Source organism: Emydura macquarii, unplaced genomic scaffold, assembly GCF_026122565.2.
Source record: "Emydura macquarii macquarii isolate MOO-44397 ecotype Brisbane River unplaced genomic scaffold, CSIRO-AGI_Emac_v2 contig_719, whole genome shotgun sequence".
NCBI lineage: Eukaryota > Metazoa > Chordata > Testudines > Chelidae > Emydura > Emydura macquarii.
Genome location: NW_027130856.1, coordinates 3,496,013 through 3,515,172, shown reverse-complemented (window position 1 = coordinate 3,515,172; position 19,160 = coordinate 3,496,013). Strand labels below are relative to the sequence as shown.

Genomic DNA, 19,160 nt, shown 5'->3' with positions numbered 1-19,160 from the left:
ACTTTTGTGAACCAGCCAGCTCTGTCTTGTTCCTTCTGCACTCGACACAGTTGTATTGACTGACCTTTCTGAACCTTCAGACCGTATTCAGAAGTAGTATTCCCACTCCCTGCTCTGAAGCTAACTAGGGCTGCTTGAGACTGGTGCTTGTGTTATCCCCATCAGACACATAATTGTACAGTGCTGCAGCTTTGATTGACATCCCTTCCTCATCCTAGTTGGTGAAGTTTATGCCCTGAATTTTGAGATATAACTTTTTTTTATTTCACCTTTAAATGTTTTTTCTGTTTTGTGGGAAATTATTGCAGTAAATATCTTCATTAATCTGTCTACTCGGTGAAGGCCATATTTTTCCCTAGTTGCACTAGTTTGGTATGATGTGGACCCAGAGAACTGCATGTGTTTTGCTCAGTATGTCGTTTTAAAGATGCATGGAATAACTTCTCTACAGTTGTGAACATTGTATGGAAACTTTCATTAACTCACTATTTTTTTTGGATAATGTTCTCAAAATTTCTCTTTAGGGCTGAAGTTTTCCATGGTGGGGAGCATAATTTTTTGTACCTTAAAAATATGACAGCTGTTTGCTAACTCAAATGACTGAATTTAAAAGCCAACAGTCACTTAAACCGTGTTTGAAAAACTTAAGTTAGTGAGTGACACTTCTCTATTGAGTGTGTCATTTGACATGAAGTGGAACAAAGACCACGCACTGCCTGTAGCTGTTGCCACAAAAGAGCTGACCAGACCACTTAAGGTTCACATGAGTTCCCCTCACCTAGTGGGGATCAGGAGAGAATAGGGAAAGGTTAAGGGGAAAGAAAAAGGAGGAGAAGCAATCTATCACTCTGATGCTTTCAAGCTGCTTTCAGATCATTATTATCATAATTTGTACTGCAGTGTTTATTAGAGGTCCCAGTCAATGGTTGGAGTTGTATCCCATTGTGCTAGGTGCTGTACCCATGAGTAATGAGGTAGATGTCATCCCAAAGAGTTTACAGTCTCAGCAGAATGTTCATTCATCTCAGCTGACTTTAAAAATTTTGTAAAGTTCATTAATGGACTCTCGTATTTAATTTCCTTTAAAAAATAAAAATGTTGGTTAATAACATTAACGTTCTGTAGGAAGCTTAGCCCAAGGAATAGGAGCAGGACTCAAAATCAGTGTCTCTTGGGTGTGATTCAGTTCACTTAACTATGCACCTTGGCAGATTCCAGCAGTTTACTTGGGGCTTGATCTTGCACCAGTAAAGTTAATGGGAGTTTTTCTATTGACTAGAAGGGGAGAAGGATCAATTCCTTAGTTAGGTGACTAGTCAGGATTCTGTATTGAGCAAAACAGGTAATTTTTTTACACCAGTGCTGGTTACTCTTGCCTTATCTTCTCCATACAAATAGCTTGTTTTCTTTTGTATAGTTTTAGATAATTTTGCAAATATCATTTCTGTTCTGTAATTATCCTTTCGCATGAAAACATCAATCATTTGCATTTCTTAGTTCAGCAAAGGACTGGATTCCCATATTGAAAAAAATCTTGTAAAAATCTGTTAACATTCTGATCCCTCTGCCTCAGGGGATCCCGCTATTACAGTTTGGCTCTGTATAAATATTGCAGCTTGAGGTAGAAACGAGACCACTTTTTCTATAAAGTGAGGGGTATTTTGGGACTATCTGGTTAATCCATATTTATATTCCTAAAGTCAATTTCCCCCCTGTAGCCCTACCTTTATCTTATGTCTCTTTATGTTTACAATTCAAAATCAGCTTGTTCAGAAGCAGCCTAGAAGTCTAACCTTAAGGTTTCAAGCAGTATGAAATTCTTAGCTCTGTGTGGTCTTAAAAGCTGACTTGGTCAACAGATGTCGTTTCTCCCTGGCATCAAAACTTGCTTTCTCACTACATGTGTGTCTCAAAACTAGAATAAGAACCTTCGTATATATCAGTAGCTCTAATTTAGATTATTTTTCACAGATACTTTTTAAATGTGACAAATTATTATTAGCATTGCTCTTGACAAATTTGATGCTCTGAATATTGCACAGTATAATTTAACATATTCAGCAATTGTGCTGCTTTTACATTGTGCTAATTATTCTATTTCCCAGAATGCCCCACTGGCCCTGACATCATTCCCATTGTAGCTGGTGTGGTTGCTGGAATTGTTCTTATTGGTCTTGCTCTATTACTGATTTGGAAACTACTTATGATCATTCATGACAGAAGAGAATTTGCTAAATTTGAAAAGGAGAAGATGAATGCAAAGTGGGACACGGTGAGTCATGGAACTTAAATTCAATAAAGATGTTGTTATGGAAAGTACAATACATACAATATTTGTATGCTCCAAATATTTCAAGATGCCCTTAGGATAAAAGCTAGAATACAAAAAAGCCCCTTGTTTAGAGTTGGTTTTGAACATGTTCCATACATTCAACAATGATAGGTTATAAAAGAACATCTCTTGCTTAAGATGTATAACCTGACTAGATAAACTAGCATGTGCTCAAAAGTTTAGGTTTGAGTTCTAATTACATAAATAATTTGGCCCAAGATTATAGAAAAGGAAACAGACTGAAGTAATAATGATAGACTAGCCCAGCTTTGTTACAATGACACTAGAGTACCTGACTTTGCCTCTGGTCCAAATTGTAACCTGAAATAATCAGACAGCTTCCATTAAAAGTTGACAGGAGTTGCATTTACATACTGTACAAGAGCAAAAATCATCTTTTTTCTTTAAGTGCTTGCACGTGTTCATTCCACTGTAGATGTGTGCACGCCCCAAGCATAGTCACCAGAAATTTTTCTCTCAGTGGTACCCATCAGGGTGGGCACCTTCTGGTGCTGTGCGCTGATAGCGCTGGTATAAAGGGCCCAGCCGACCCCGTACATTCTCAGTTCCTTCTTACCACCAGGGATGGTCTTTGGAACTGTTCTCCTTACTACAGCAAGCTTTCTCAGCGAACCTCTGTACACAATCTTCTTTAGGGATAAGGTGCAGTTATGTCATCACCGTAGCTTCCTCCCAGTTTCATAGCAATCAGGCAATCATCTTACCAGTTTTCTACACAAAATCACATGCAAATAGGAAAGAACAGTGGCTTCATTCATTGCACGTAAGATGTATCCTAGCGTTCTATATAGAAAGGACCAAACTATTTCGTAAATCCACCTAACTGTTCATAGTGCTGACATGATGAAAGGTCTCCCCATCTCTGCTCAGAAAATTTCATCTTGGATCATATCATGCATTCACACATTACAAGCAGGAGGGTATTCTGCCACCAGCTATCCTGACTGCCCACATCACGAATGCGCAAGCATTGTCAATGGCATTCCTAGCACAGATATCTATTCAGGACATTTACAGAGCAGCGATTTTGTCATCAGTACATATGTTTGCTGCTCATTATGCCATCACTCAACAATCTAGGGACAATACCAGATTCGGTCGAGCTGTTTTGCCATCAGCATGTCCATGAGCTCCAATCCCACCTCTTATACAACTGGTTCAGAATTACCTACAGTGGAATGGACATGTGCAAGCACTTGAAGAAAAAAATGATTACTTGTCTTTATGTAACGGTTGTTCTTCAAGATGTGTTGTACATGTCCATTCCATGATGTGCCCTCCTACCTCTCTATATCGGAATTGGTCGGAAAGAAGGAACTCGGGGGCACGGGGCCAGCTGAGCCCTTTATACCAGCGCTATGAAGGTATTACTGAGGGAAGAATGTCCGGCGAATGTGCTCAGGGCGCACACACACAGTAGAATGCACATGTGCAATACATCTTGAAGAACAACAGTCATGGAAGGTAAGAACCCTCCCCCCCCCCCCTTTTTTTTTTGTTTTTGTTTTTGCAAGGAGACCTTAAATATTATATATACATTAAGGTGTGTGGGGTGGGTCAATAATTGTTGAACGTCAAAACTTAGTACTGATGTAAAACGCTGTGGTACTCAATACCCATACATCCTTGTAAGCAGAGTTATGCTTCAGTTATTCCCTTAGAAGGGCTTTATCCTTGTTTATTGAGTTGCCAAGAGTTTTTAAGATTTGTATTCAAGTTTCACAGCTAAATAATTTAAAAAGAAAATTACTAACATGATATTCCTTTACATACAGCATGATCTTTCCCTTTTTTACGATAGTTGAGAATGTTATTTTCTTTCTTCTGTTGAATTATTCAACATTGACCATTTCTTTTACTTCAGCAAGAAAATCCAATATACAAGAGTCCTATTAATAATTTCAAGAATCCAAACTATGGACGTAAAGCTGGTCTCTAAATCTCAGTTTGTATTTTCTTTTCAATTTCTTCTTTTTCTTTGCATGTCACTTCTAACTCTTTTCATACTCAGTGTCATTGCCAGTTAATCATAGTTTGAGCCTTATTCTGTTGATCTACTGCTACTTCAGTTCTGAAATTTTACAGAGTGGAGCTTGAAAATTTTTAATCTGTATTAACAGCAACATCGCTTATTTATTAATATCAATAGTACTTGCTTGAGAATTGAGTTTATACGTGATGTCAAACAGAATTTTATATAAAGGAAAATAGAACAACAATTTAGATTGGTGATGGAGGAGGGAGACTCTCTGGGCTTCTCTACAGTAGGGGTTTTGTGACTGTCAGTTATCTCAAGGTAGTTAACATGTTTTTTAGGGAATGTCCAGACTCGCCTTTATAGTTTCTGTGATGTTTGTGGCTTCACTGGAACAAACTTTTCGGGAGCATCCTCACTAGCTTTTACAAATGTATTAAGTACCTCAGTTAATGGGCAGTCATTTAGCTCAAGATAAAAAAACGTATCTAGACATACACCTTAAGTGTGAAGTATGTTCATCAATAATTTATTGATTAGATATGCAATCTATTCCTCTCCTAATTTTTCTGTTGCAACTGACAATATCACAATGCTTCGTCTCTCATGTGTCATCCATGGGGACAAGCATTATGGGGATGAGGAAAGGGCATTTTCTTCCATAGCCAACAACTAGTCTCCTGCCTCCCTTTCCCTCCTGAAACTGTGGCCGAGCACTCCAACCTTCTGTCTTAAACTGTTGACTACAGCTCTGTGCTGCTGACTGCCCCAGCTCAGCTGTTCTAACAGCCACCAGCCATAAGGCAGTGAAGCAAGAGCTGCATACTTCCATTTGGATCATCATTAAGCCTATCAAAAGGAAGATGGATTCTGAGATTTTTAGCTGATAGTAGCTTAGATCTTCTCTCCTCCCATGTCAAATACTGAGGAGACAGACAGAAGGCTGTGAATAGAATTAGCCCAAAGAATTTATTTCTTCAGTCCTAAAGTACAGGAAGCAGCGACAGTGACAGCCACTGATGCCCAGGTGAGGAAGCCAGAGAAGATAGGGTATCTAAGGGAGATTAGAGGGGAGGGCTCTTAAGTGAGATTGCTCTCCTCCTTCCCAAGGATCTCCAGAAAGGGGGATGAGAATAGAGAGGGTGGGTAGGAAAACAGATGACAGGAGAGGGTTGGGGGGCAGGGTGAGAAAGATGGAAGATCTTGTGTGCAGGGCGGCGGCGAACGGAAGAGGGGGAGATGATGAAAAAGGAGAAGGAAGAATTCGTCCATCATAATAGAATCTAAGTGAGGGCCCTGGACCCATAACTTGAAATTTGTCCTATCTGGTCCCTTATGATTTTTTAGGTGGTTACACCCCGGTATTATCAACTCCTCATTCTTTCCGTTTTTCCTTTACATCTCCAAAATCCTTCCATTCCAACCATAAAAAACTTTTCCCAAGCCTTGATTATTTCTTCTCAACTATTGTAACCTCTCTATCTTCCTAAACTCTCACCTCATGAAACACACACTTTTTCAGTCTATCCAAAATATAGCTGTAAAAATCATTTACCTTGCCCCTCACTCTGGCCATATCCAGCTCCATTTCCAATCCCTTCACAGGTCTCCTGACATTTCCTGAATGAAGTTTAAGTTCCTTGTCTTCCCTCCTAAAACTGTACACAATCCAGCTCCTGCCTACTTCTTTGTCATCCCTTTCTGCTTCCCACCTTGCCCCCTTCATTGTGCACAAGGCCAAACATCTAATTACCCCTTTGGTGTGCTCTATCCACTCTGTTCCATTCATTCCATGCATCACTGTATGGCTGGATTCCTCTTGGCCCTGCCATTTCTTTTTCTCATTTCTTTCAAAAGGCTACTACTCTTTAGTTTTCTCCTCAAACAGGTAGTAACTACCAAGATTAAAGTGACTCCTTTTTACTCCTTTCACTCCTTTTTACTCCGTTTTAAAAAAAGTAAAATGAAAATCTCAGTTAGCAGATCTCAGATGATTCTAAATGTGGCTTCAGTCATTTTTCCACCCCTTCCTCTTCTTTGTTGATGAGTTGTCTGTATATATTTTAAATTCTGAGAGGCAGAGTCCATGTATTTCTAGCTTATCGTGGCTTGCACAGTGTTGGAGCTAAACAAATAATGATATTCTAAAAAAAAAAAACTTGTTCTAATTTCTAAAAAACAGACTTTTCTGCCATTTTAAACCATCCATGTATCTTAAATCTTGAGTAAGCTGTTGAAAGTTCTGTGTTAAATCCATTTATTACATTTAGCCTATCTCCACTCATATCTGATGTGAGCAACGTGATTAGTTAGACATTTAGGGTATAAAAAATGAGCCAAAAATGTTTATCTCCCAAGCAATTCAGAAAATTTTGTCATAAAGTTCCTGTTGTTAGGTAAGAGACCTATGTTTTGTTTTACATTGGCTTCTGTCCTTTTGCTGCTTTATTGGCATGAGGAGGCTTTGTTTTTTAAAGTTAACTTTTTGCCCCCCTCCCTCTCCCCCCCATTTTTTTTTTTTTTTTTTTTTTTAACTTTAGAAATATGAGGAATGTCAAGGTCTTCCCTGGCTTTGCTGGATGACCTCTGCTCTATTGCTGTGAGTCTGTTCAGAGCAGGAGACAAGGGTGCCACTGGCAGACTGAGTGAGGGTCTTCAGGGAGGAAGTGGAGTGGAGAGAGAACCTCTCCAGTACTGGATGCTTCTTTTGGGGTCACAGTAGCAGTAGGCTTACATCAATAACTTCTAATTCATGCAGATCGTAGTGGTTCCTCTCAACCACTTTGGAGAGGAACCATGCACTTTTGCCATGGAGGGAAGCTGGTTGCTGTGTCACCACAGGAAGAAGCCACTTCACTCTACTCCTAGGGTTTTCTTCTAGCAGGACCCTGCCACACATCCTTCACTATGATGCTCAGTTTAGATCTGTGCCAGTGAAGAGCACCGTGCTTATCCAAGAGATTAGCTCCTGTCCTCTAGCCTTCCAGCCGTGGTAGGTGTGTCTCTTCCTCTCTGTATTCTCTCTTAAACTGGAAAAGGGATATGCCTTTTTTTTGGTGCAGTTTCCAGACTTGATGCTTGGCAGGGGATCCACATAATGGTATTATTCAAAAAGACCTGATGATATTTATGAAATGGAGTAAATAGTTCTTGAACACGTCAAACAATTTTAAAATTTCCCACAGTAACTTGGGTTGTAACTCAGACTAACTGCACATACCGTGTATATAGTTTTTGTGGTTAGATGTTTTGTGATTTGTTTAAATTGAAACAATACATTAGTGGACAAAAAGGTTGTAAGAAGGCCAATGAAACATACTATATATATAGCAAGGCTCGTATTTAACAAACAGTAATCTAAAATGCTACACACTATGTAGTGTAGCAGAGAGACTATTATTGCAGGAACCTTAATTATATATCTTGTTTGCTTTAAATTATCCTATATATTTCTAAAGTACCTACCACCTTGATATCTGAGAGGTAGTTAATAGTTTCTTGCATGAGCTACTAACCAATGAAATGTTTAAAACTGTACTATTTGGAGGGCATGAAGGGAATAATTACTTTTACAGTTACTTGCAATATTGTAGCTGTGTTGGTCCCAGGTTATTAGAGAGACAAGGTGAGTGAGGTAATATCTTTTACTGCGCCAAATTCTGTTGGCGAAAGAGACGTGCTTTCAAGCTTCACAGAGCTCCTTTTCAGGTCTCCTGTGAAAGCCCCAAAGCTTCTCTCTTTCACCATCTGAAGTTGGTACAGTAAAAGATATTACGTCATTCACCTTGTGTCTCTTATACAGCTATGGCAGTTGCAATTTCCTTTTAAGATTTTTAAGCAAAATGGGTGGGAATCCACAAAGAAATTTAGGCATTGCAACACTGAGCATCATGGTGCATAGAAAATCACAGGAATAACAACAGTGAGATTCGCATAGCAAAGTTAAGTATCTAGGCTCACTGTACAATGTGAGTGGAGGGAGGGGAGAGGCGCCTAAAAATGCGATCCACAAAAGCAAGTATGTTCATTGTGGAGCTGCATAAGCTAACCAATGGGAGATGCCAACTGGGAAGGGGGTGCTAAATCCTGCCCCTCAGAGATAGGTGCTTTAGTCTAGGCTAGTTTAGACCTAGTTCTGTTTAGCAATCCATGATTGCTAATCCCTTGTCTGGAGTCAAACAGTTTTAAGCACCTAAGGTATTTCTTGCAGAAGTGAGTTAGGCAAAACAGATGGAAGAGGATACAATACAAGAGGATACAACTTACAATAGCTCAATGCCTGTTTAAGTATTTATTCATAGTGGAATAGTAATGGGACCAGAGAGAGAGAAAGTGGGAATTATTCTGTAGTCCAGTGGGTAGGCCACTCACCAGGGAGGTCAGAGATGGAAAATTTCCTATAGCTCAGTGGTTAGAAAAATCCTTTCTCCTCCTCTGGCAGAGAGGGAGGAATTGAACCTCGGTCTCCCACGTCCCAGGTGAGTACTCTAGCCACTGGGTTAAAAGTAAACACCCCTCCCTGGATTTTAAATGGACCTGATCTAGTAGGTGCCTGGTTTGGGCCCCACATGCAATTTAAGTGGTCAAATGCTTGTCTTTCCCTAGTTCGTGAATCAATCTGGTGTCTAGCTGCTTAGTGGGAGGCTGCAGCGTGCATAATCAGATGCAGAAATGTAGACACCTATGGAAACTTTAACCTGAAAAACTTAAGTGCTCAGTGAGTTTAGGCACCTATTAGGGTTCCGCAGGAGTTTTGTAGATTGCAGTGGAGCCAAAACTGGGATTTAGTCATCTAAATGTGTGGTTTAGATGCCCAAGCCCTGTCATGGATCCCACCCAATGCATTAGAGTTTTAATAAGAATATTTTAAGCATAATTTGACTTAAATATCTGGGGGCATAGAGTCATAGAAGATTGGGTTGGAAGGGACCTCAGGAGGTCATCAAGTCCAACTCCGTGCTCAAGGCATGTTAATGATAAAAAATTTTCTTTTAGCCAGCCAGACAGAATATGGGTGGGAACTAAAGCAATGCAGCATTACGTATGTCAAGTTTCTTAACTTTTTAGTCTTAATGTATTAAAGGATTCTATAATATAACAAGTTAATGGATTAGATATGAAGCTGAATTTTTTATAATAGCGTATTTATAAAGAGAAAGCTATTGACTTCTGCTAATCCTTGTGTAAAAGTGAGCATTATTGATGTGATAGGTATGCCTAGATACTGTTTCAACAGGTATAGTGGCTATTAAGCTGAAACTAGCCCGAAGTCCCAATCTTGCATTGAAAACATGGTTAGACCCTTACACCTGCATGCAGCCTTTCTGAAGCCATTGGGACTCTGCGATATCACAGGGATCTGCCACTGCAGTCCAATTTGAAATGAGACTACATCAGCATGCACTAGGAAATTTTTAGTGAACTCAAGTAGGGTCCATGTGGGCAAATGAGTGCATGACACTCTGGTGCACTCTAGAATTTACACCCCATCTGTTGCAAACTAAAGCACCATGTAGATAAGCCCTCAGAGTTCTTCATCTCAAGTGAAATGTAATTACTTCTACTGTACGAATACTGTGTGAACAGCTAGTGTTTCTAGAATAATTTCAATTAAACTGTGCATGATTTTCTTTTTTAGGTGGGCATGTAATAGAAATTTATCTTCTAAATTTTGCATGTTCAATGTGTGCTCATTTGGATTTACACTGTCTTATAAATAAAATATATATCTTCCTTAAATAAAAACTGCAATATATTTATCTCAGAAAGTATGATCTTCTGTGGATCTCCATAGTTAAAATGGTTAACAATGGAAAATAATATTTCACATCTTATTTGTCAGTTAAAATTCAGCACTGATTGGTAATAACCAGAAGTTGGTACCATCCAATGATTGTTAGGTAGCCAATGTGAAATGAGTTTGGTCTAGTGAACCACTGTTCACTCTACATTGTTAGTTTTAGCAGAGAGGCTACAGATCGAGTGGGCCACAGAGACTGAACTATTAGCACATTCCCAGAGGTGCTTACTCCAGTTCAGATTTGAGACACAAAGGTTGGGGTGCATGGTCAAGTTCCATTATTGCTGCCTATTCTGTACTTAATAGGGGACATCCGTCTCCCTCTGGCGCGTCATATGAGCACTAAATTAATACAAATGTAAGAAAAGTACAGTTATTCTCTGACTTTTTTCCCCATGATTGATCGTGTGCTAAATGAAGGAGCATATAAGCTTCAAAGCCTCAGAGCTCTCTTTTCACAGCATTTTATTTAATATATATATATAATATATATATATCAGCTGCCAGGGTTTTGGTTTTTTTTAAACTTCTTTCCAGAGGATAAATATAGACTGAGTATGGAGTAAGACCCTGGGAACTCCTGAGTTCTAATCTCAACTCTTATGTAGATTCCTGTTGTGGCTTACGTCATTCAACCTGTTTGCCTCAGTTTTCTTATTTGTAAAATGGAGATAATGTTTACCTGCCTCCCTGGGGAGTGTTGAGGGTGACTTATTTGTAAAGTGTATAGAAGATTTTAAAAGTTACATAAGAGCAAAGTATTGCATTATTTATATTGCCTAGACAGCTTGAGGTTCTCCTTCCTGACTAAGGATGGTTTGCACATGAAGATTGTTTGCCGAAGTCTGATATGAATGGAGACAGCCTCAAGACTTGCTTTGTCATGTAGTACACACACACACTGTACTATAGCCTTCCTTTGTTTAGTTAAATATGAATCCAGAATTCTAGAAATAAATAAAATGACTTATTCTTTATTGTACTAAAGTCCACAGATCCATTACAATGGGTTCTTCAGCTCAGGGGCAGAACCAGACCTTTCAGTCACTGGTGGCAATGGAATGCCCCACCCCCTGAAGTTTCTTCCAATTTTATCACTTCCATAGTATCTCAGCCAGATCTCTCTGCTGTAGAGCTTTTCTGAGGAAAATTTCAACCTTGTATTTCATATTTCCAACTAACAGTTTGGCTGGCTAATTCCCAGCCAAGTCACAGAGCAGCATTTGCCTTTTGCAGAGATTGCTCCTCCACTCCACTTCCCCTTCTGAGGTGTTTGCAGCAGCTGGTGCCTCTGCAGGTTTTAGGGAGAGAGGTAGGCCACAAAAAGCCAGAAGCAAAAAAGGGGTCTTTGTCTCTTGCTTTTACCACTTATCAGGTGCTTCATTGAGGAGCTCAGTCAACTCTGTTGGCAGAAAGCAGTTCTTCCTTCAGAAGTCACCTGGGGTTTCCCTTCCACAGTCAGGAAAGGAGCCAGATAGGATTGGAGATGTTGACTGTGCTGGGCAGGGTGCAGACACCTTGTCAGATGTCCAGAGGCAGGCACAATTAGAAAATTCAGCTCCTGGGGCAAGGAGCTCTTTCTTGCTCTCTCTGACACATAGTCCAGAAGACCTTGAAGACAAATAATGTGTCTTATCATGAGTTGCCTGGTAACCTTGATGGAGAGTAGGCCACTGCAGGGGATGAAGTAGGCCATTTTCGTCAGATGGCCCATAACCATCATGATGACAGTGTGACTATCAGGCCAGGGAGTTCCACACCGTAGTTTAAGTAAATGAATGTGTAAAGCTTTGCAGATATTTCTGGAGGGACCAAAATACCAATGGGCTTGGTTAGAGGTATCTTGGTGCGGGCACAGAGCTCACATGAATCCACACAGGCTTGAATTTTGGCCCTCAGACAGGGCCAATAGAAAAAGTGGGAGGCTGCGTGGAAGGGCTTACAATGACCAAAGTGGCCTGCCAGGTGGTATCATGACAAAGATGTAGTAGCTCAAGGGGGCCTCTCAGAGGCACATACATGAACCTGTTGAAACGTGTTACTCCATCATGTTCAGAATGGAGCATCCGGATCCTCAAGTGCTTGGGAAGTGGTCCTTGAGCAAGGTGGGGCCTCCTTAGAGGCGGACCACACAAGGGAGATTAGATCTTGGTGAATTGCCATATTGAGAAAATGACTAGTTTTGAGGAGGTCTAGTGGCTCAGCAATTGGCTCCTTACCCACCTGGTAGTACTCTCCTTTTTGCAATAAGGCATCAGCCTTCCCATTTTGGGACCCAGGTCGGTAGGTGATGATGAACTCGAACTGAAAGTAAAACAGGACCCACCTTAGCTGCCATTGGTTTGAAGCTTGAGCCTTCTGGAGATACTCAAAGTTCTATGGTCTTTGAAGACCTGTACAGGGAGCTGAGCTCCCTCAAGGTGGTGGCACTGCTCCTCGGATGTGGTTTTAATTGGAAACAGCTTCTTGTATAATATTTTGTAATTTCTTTGTGATAGGGTGATCTTGCAGAAATAAAAAGCCCAGAGGTGAAAGACTTGCTGGGGTCCAAGCTTCTGCAAGAGTACTGCCCTGAGGGCCATGTTGAATTCATTGGCCTCTTCTATGAACAGGCAGGTTGGATTGGAGTGAATGGGGGCTGTTGTGAGGGTGGACTTGAGCTGGATGAAGGCATACTTGGCTTCTGGTGACAAAGTGAACCAGACAATCTTATGTAGGAGTGAAGTTAAGGGAGCAATTTTTCCTGAAAAGCTGGCAATAAATTGCTGATGAAAATTGACAAAGCCCAGTAAGTGTTGTAATTTACAGGGGTTCCGTGGAGCTGCCCAGTTGTACATTGCTGCTTTATTTTAATCTGAACACCTCCGGGAAGATGATGTAGCCAAAAAAATTTGATGAAGGACTGGTCAAAGAGGCATATTTTCAGATTGGCATACAAACCCATGATTGTGCAGCCTTTCTAGAATAGATCAGATGTGACAACTGTTTTTCTTAGTTCTCTGCGAACAGTAGGGCTATCACTGAGATAAATGACGACATATTGCTTCATTATGTCGCTGAACACATCATTCATGAAGTGTTGGAAAGTTCCAGGGGCATTGGCTAGGCCAAATGGCATTACTAAATATTCAAAGTATCTGTATCAGGTATGAAAAGTGGTTTTCCATTCATACCTGACTATTTTGTAAGCTCCCTGATGGTCTAGCTTCATGAAGATCCTGGCTGTTCGCACACAATCTAGCAATTCCAGAATAAGAGGCATAGGATACAAATTGCAGATTTAGGGCTCAATAATCCCTGCAAAGGTACAGCACCCTTTCCTTTCATACAAAAAGAACTAGGGCCTCTGCTGAGGAGGAAGATCAATGGATGAAACCAGCTCTAGATTTTCTTGGATACAGGTGCATAGTGCTTCCAGCTCTGGTTTGGATATGCTGTATATTTGTCCATATTGGACCTTCATCCAAAGCTGCAAGTCTGTGGGACAATCATAGTCCTGCTGTGGGTTTTTTTTTCCCCCCTAAAAACTGTATCTCTGGGTCCTGGTATCTCTTGGGGAGATGTTGTTCTGGGCTCAAGGCAATTTCTTTCTGGCTGGCCCCCACTGTTTCCACTTGGATGGTAATATCTGTTCCTGGGGAACAGGCATTGGCTAACATGGGGGTTGCAAGCAGGTTTTTTGGCAATAATCAGAAGAAAAGTCAATACTCTTCCCCCGTCAGGAGATACATGGGTCATACCAACCACGGTATATCAAGAATTATTGGGAAGTGCGACGAGTAGTTCACATTGAAATGTAGTAACATGTGATACTCTCCCACTCTGCTCTCTAAGGGTATGTCTATACTGTAGTTAAAAACCTGTGGCTGGCCCATTCCAGCAGATTTGGACTAATGGGCTCAAGCTAAGAACCGTGCAAGGGGGGAGGGTCCCAGAGCATAGGCTCTAGCCCGAGGCCAAATATCTACACTGAAATTAAACAGCCCGTTAGCCTGAGTCCTGTGAGCCCAAGTTATCTGGCACAGGACCGCTAAAGGTTTTTAATTGCAGTGTAGACATACCCTCAGAGAACAATTTCCTGGGGTACTTGAACCAGATAACAGCGATGACCCATCGTTTCCACCAGGTGTGGTTAAGATTTGGGCCAAAGAAGAATTTTTAGGGTCTGGGCCACCATTGCATCAATAAAACTATCAACTGGGTTTTCTTTAAAGGCAGGGAACTAGCTTAGGGCTTGGCGCTAGGTGACATATTACTGGGTTGGGGTGGTCCATTTCTTGATTTCAGTCTGGATGGACAGGAAGTGAAGGAGTGTTCCAACATTCTTCAGTAGAAACAGAGGTTAAGTTGCTGGTGGCATTCCTTTTCCTCCAAGGTCAAACATTTTCAACCCAGATCCATCTGCATCGGTTCATGGCTTGATTCTACAGGTCTGGGTGCAATGGGTGGGTGTGGTGGCATTGGGCCCCCCTTTCTCTCCTTAACATATTTTCTCTCACTGACACAGCTGGGTCTCAGTACAAAAACAAGATCAGTGAAGGTGCTTAGTCAGGGGGGTTCTCTACATGAACTAGCTCATCTTTTACCTCTTCGTTGCACTGGAACTGGTTCAGTTGTGCTGCCTTGTTCCGCCTGACATCAGCCATTAGTCATTGAAAATGGGTGGCATATGAAGTGACCAGGGGGGCGGCCTCTTCTGAGAGAGCACAGTGTGGGTCATCAAAGATGGTCAAAAGTTTTGGTCATCAAAAGTTTTGGTCATCAAAGATGGTCAAATATTTTTTCAGAAAGCTGTCCCATTTGACAAGTTATAAGACTTTTTTCTAACAGAGGGAAGGCCCAATCTTGTACTTCTTCCATGAGCAGGTTACTCACCAGCCCCATTTTTGCTTGGTCTGTGGGGTACATTCGCGGATGTAGCAGGCAAAACAGCTGACACTGATATTTTTATCGGTCCCTGTCAAATTGCTCTACTAGCAGCACTGTGAAGTCCTACTCAGGAGGGGGGTGCTCCATCTAAGCTCGCAGTACAGCTGCCTCTCCTTGTGAATGTGAACCTCTCAGAGGTTCTGTTCTTTTGACATGAGTTGCATGGCATGGGTCTCTGACTGAGGGAGCTGCTTGTGTGGGGCCTATGCTTCAGACATGGTCTGCGCTAACTGAGCCTGCAGCTTGAGGTGTTTCATCTGCAAGTTTGCAGCTTGTTCCAGAGGATTTTGGGGCCCCTGGGAAACATGGGTAGGAGATGGACCTGTACCTTCCATCAGCTGTCAAGGGATTGGCAGAAGGGGGGTGTTTGGAGGTGGTATAAGCAATTTGTCAGGGCTAGGTTGTGAGCAGCCTGTAGGACTGAGTGAGCTGCTCAGTATCGGGTTCGAAGGTCAGAGATCAGTCCAGTCCAGGCCAAGTCAAAACCAGAAAGTCAGTATCCACTACCATATTGAGAATGTAAGGCAAGAATCAGAAGCAGGCCAGGCCAGGATCAGCAATGGTCTTAAGCTGGAAACAGTAAACCAGGATCAGGAACTGATCATAGGATGAGATCCAGGAGTCTGGGATCAAGGCGAGTTGCAGTGAGGAGTGGCAAGTGCAGTCTAAGGCAGAAGCACACCAGAGGCCTGTATTGCTCAGACTTCTCCCAGAAATGGCTTCTTGGTTTATTTTGGGAGTGCCAGCCAGCCAATCAAGGAATCACAGAGAGCTGTCACTCATGCCCTTTAGGGCAGGACTTCCTGCAGGGCGTAACCTCTCAGTTCCTTTTGGTGGTAACCCTGCCCAGGCCCCTGGTGGAGAAAGTGGTATCTGCCTTGAACCCTGCAGACCCTGGTTCTAGGCCCATGAGTTCTTACATCCAATCTTTAGCAGATGCCATTTTCCGCACCTTGGTATCCAGAGGAAGATGGAGGATATACACATCTTATTTTGGATGTCTGTATTTAAATTATGATCCTCTTTCCCACAGTAGACATGCTGCTGTGACAACCCCATTATAATGGATCTGTGGCACTTGGCATGGTGAAGAATAGGAAAATTTATTGGCACTTATCTGAAAATTTCCTTGCCTTAAGTAATAAGGTCCACAGGTCTATGCCACCCTGTGGACAAACAGATAATCCAGAATAGAGATGGAAATTCATATTCAAGCATTAGGATTTGTTTCATTAGGAGAATTTACAAGGAGAAATTGTGCATTTTTCTAAAAAAATATTCAGAACAATCTGTAATTTAGAAAAGTAGAATTGAATTGATCTGGTTGTGAAAATTGTCTCAACTGGAAGGAACTTCAGGAGGTGTGGTATTTTTCTGTTGCAAGTGACTAATAAGGTCTGGTTCTGCCTTCAAGCTACAAGCAGGCTGAAGTACCCATTGTAATGGATCTGTGAACCTTATTACTTGAAGAAAAATAATTTTCAAGTAAGCACAGATGAACTTTCCTGTCATGGTGACTAGGAGTCTACGCAGGATGCAGTCCAGGTTTGAGATAAAAAGTGCTGCAATTGAAAATGTAGGCTGCATCAATAGAATTATAGGAAGTAACTTTTTATAGTTAACTATTTGCTCAGATTGGGTTCTAGTCATTAATCTTCGGCCCTTGAGGATTCACTATAAATGGAATGAGATGATCAGAGATATAAATCTGTTGAAATTATGATGGGAAGAAAACATATAAAATTAGATTGCTCTCAAGTCCTAATTAGGGTAATGTGAGTAATGGATAAATAAGCCACTACTACTTATCTGTAGGCATTTCTGACATTACCTGTATAGATGTTTTTATTACAGCATTTGCAAGCTTGCAGAAATGTTTCCAATATAACCTGTCTGCATTTACTCAAATTTCTGAAAAAAATTGTCTCTTGGGAATGAAGTCAATCAGAACTACAAATGCTCTGTAACTCTAACATTCAAGCAACTTTTATTTAAGAGCCTAATTTCAGGCATTCCAGTTCAAAATATGTTGAGTGACATGCTCCTCTCCATCCCATTCACCAGTATGTCATGAGATTGAAGATGTAGAGCCTTCAGCTGGCCATTCAGCCCTCAAATGAGCATGTGTGGTTCACAGATTATAATGAAACAATGTGACATATCCTAACATAAGAACAGCCCTACTAGGTCAGACTCAATGGTCCATCTAGCCCAGTATCCTGTCTTCCAGCAGTGGTCAATGCCAGGTGCTTCAGAGAGAATGAACAGAACAGGTAATCATTGAGTGATCCTAAAGTAGAGATGTGTCCTAACACTTCAGTGTTTATTAGCTAAGCATGCCTTTTACTAAGGTTGACAGGGAAAATCTTGCTCTGTTTTGATGATTTAAGCTAGTATTTATTTACAGTATGTAGAAAAACTACAGATCAATGGGTAATGTCTTAAAATATTTTTTTATAATTTTCACAAATGCAATACTCTTTTTGTGTACTTTAATATTAATATAAACATTTCTCTTTTTTTTAGGGTGAAAATCCTATTTACAAGAGTGCAGTGACAACTGTGGTTAATCCTAAATATGAGGGGAAATGAACACTACTTGTATAACTTCACAACACTGTACGCAACATAGCAATTTTTGTAGTCACAGTAAGATAGATTTAGGGCAATTCTGCAGTGATTTTACTAATTCATTACATGTTGGTTTGTTTCCTATGCAGGTTTTGAAAATGTACAATATGTAATTTTTTTTCCATATAAAATAATCAGTGCCAGGGGACTGACAGAAAACTTGAGAGTGGATAGCCTCGTCAGCTAAGGTCACATGGTGCCTTTTTGACCTTTTCCCTACTGTGCTGTTCAAATGTAGGTCTTCCGTGGGAGGTGTAAGATTGTGATGTGACTGGGAGGGAAATGGTGAAATCAATCAGTATGAGGGCTCTGCCTAACCACTGAGTATTAAAAATTAAGTTTTAGCTTTACAGGGATATCAGGGCTTGAGTTTGCAGACATAGTTAAAATGTTAGCTAAATAGTTCCTTGTAAACTCACTCAAAATATTATTTTTTTAGTTGGTCAATGACTGGGTATCTGTTAGATATAATGATTAGAAACAGTAAGTTGAATAGGCTGGACAGATGGTGTAAAAGGCTGTGAAAAGTGTCTGCATATCTGTTATTAAATTGTAAAGTGACAGGTTATGGACAAATCGAAGGGGTTAGGAAGAATATTTTAGGAAGGAAAAGCTTTAAAATTTGTGCCATTTTTCAAGAAGTTGCTGCTTAGTAACATGCGTATCTTTTCTTTGTAAATTCAAGCCCTGGCCGGCCTGCAGACTGCCAGGACATCCTCAAAATACATGAGGGCCTTAATTAATATAGTGTCCTTTTTGGTAATGTTTCCTTGCTTTAAAGCCTGGTGCCTTGTCACCTTTCTAATCTTTTAATGTATTTGGTTGCAATTTTTGTAATATTTTTGTATCAGCACAACTCCATTTGCAGTCTTGGCTGTACATTTGCCTTTACCCTGTAGCTGAGATTGCATAATTTGTATGTGACATGACTGTCACTGTCAGGTCTCATTTTTGACATGTGCCATGTATATTTGCCTTTGAACATTCAGATTGCATCTGTTCCAAATTCGTTATATTGTTTTTAAGTGCCTTTTTATTTTAACAGATGTTCACTTTTTACAGTACTATTACTGAAGTTATTTATTAATTAAAAGTACCTAAAACACCTAAACCTCGTCTCATCTTTCTACATTGGGAATGTTAATACTGTTCAAGCAACCTGAGAGATCTTCATAATGTACAAAATTAGGCTTCCCCAAAGATTTTTTTTTTTTTTTAAATCTTAAATATAGCTACCTACAATAGTTAATTTTAGAGTTGAGAGGAGGAAAAGATGTAATATTTATACGAAATACGCTCTTTGGACCAAGTTTCAGGAAAGTGAGTTAATTACACAAAAGTAAACTCAGAAGTACTTACTCAAAAATAAAAATAAAAAAACTCTTACACAGTGCATAAAATGAAAAGTGGTTACTTGTAACCAGAATTCTTTGAGTTGACACTGCATATTCCCACTTATGTGCCACCAGGCT

The 19,160-nt window shown here is 40.5% G+C and overlaps 1 protein-coding gene across 2 annotated transcripts in view; it reads left to right on the top strand.

Moving 5' to 3' along the window:
- Window positions 1-18,799, top strand: part of ITGB1 (integrin subunit beta 1) — an 82,617-nt gene extending 63,818 nt beyond the window's left edge. Inside the window, exons 15-17 of one of the 2 annotated variants that reach the window (XM_067542615.1) lie at window positions 2,106-2,272; window positions 4,218-4,298; window positions 17,584-18,799. In XM_067542615.1, the coding sequence (XP_067398716.1) occupies window positions 2,106-2,272; window positions 4,218-4,292 (242 nt within the window). In that variant the 3' untranslated portion in view covers window positions 4,293-4,298; window positions 17,584-18,799. The remainder of the gene's footprint in view (window positions 1-2,105; window positions 2,273-4,217; window positions 4,299-17,583) is intronic. The other variant, XM_067542616.1, reaches the window with a different exon arrangement.
- Window positions 18,800-19,160: the final 361 nt, after the last annotated feature.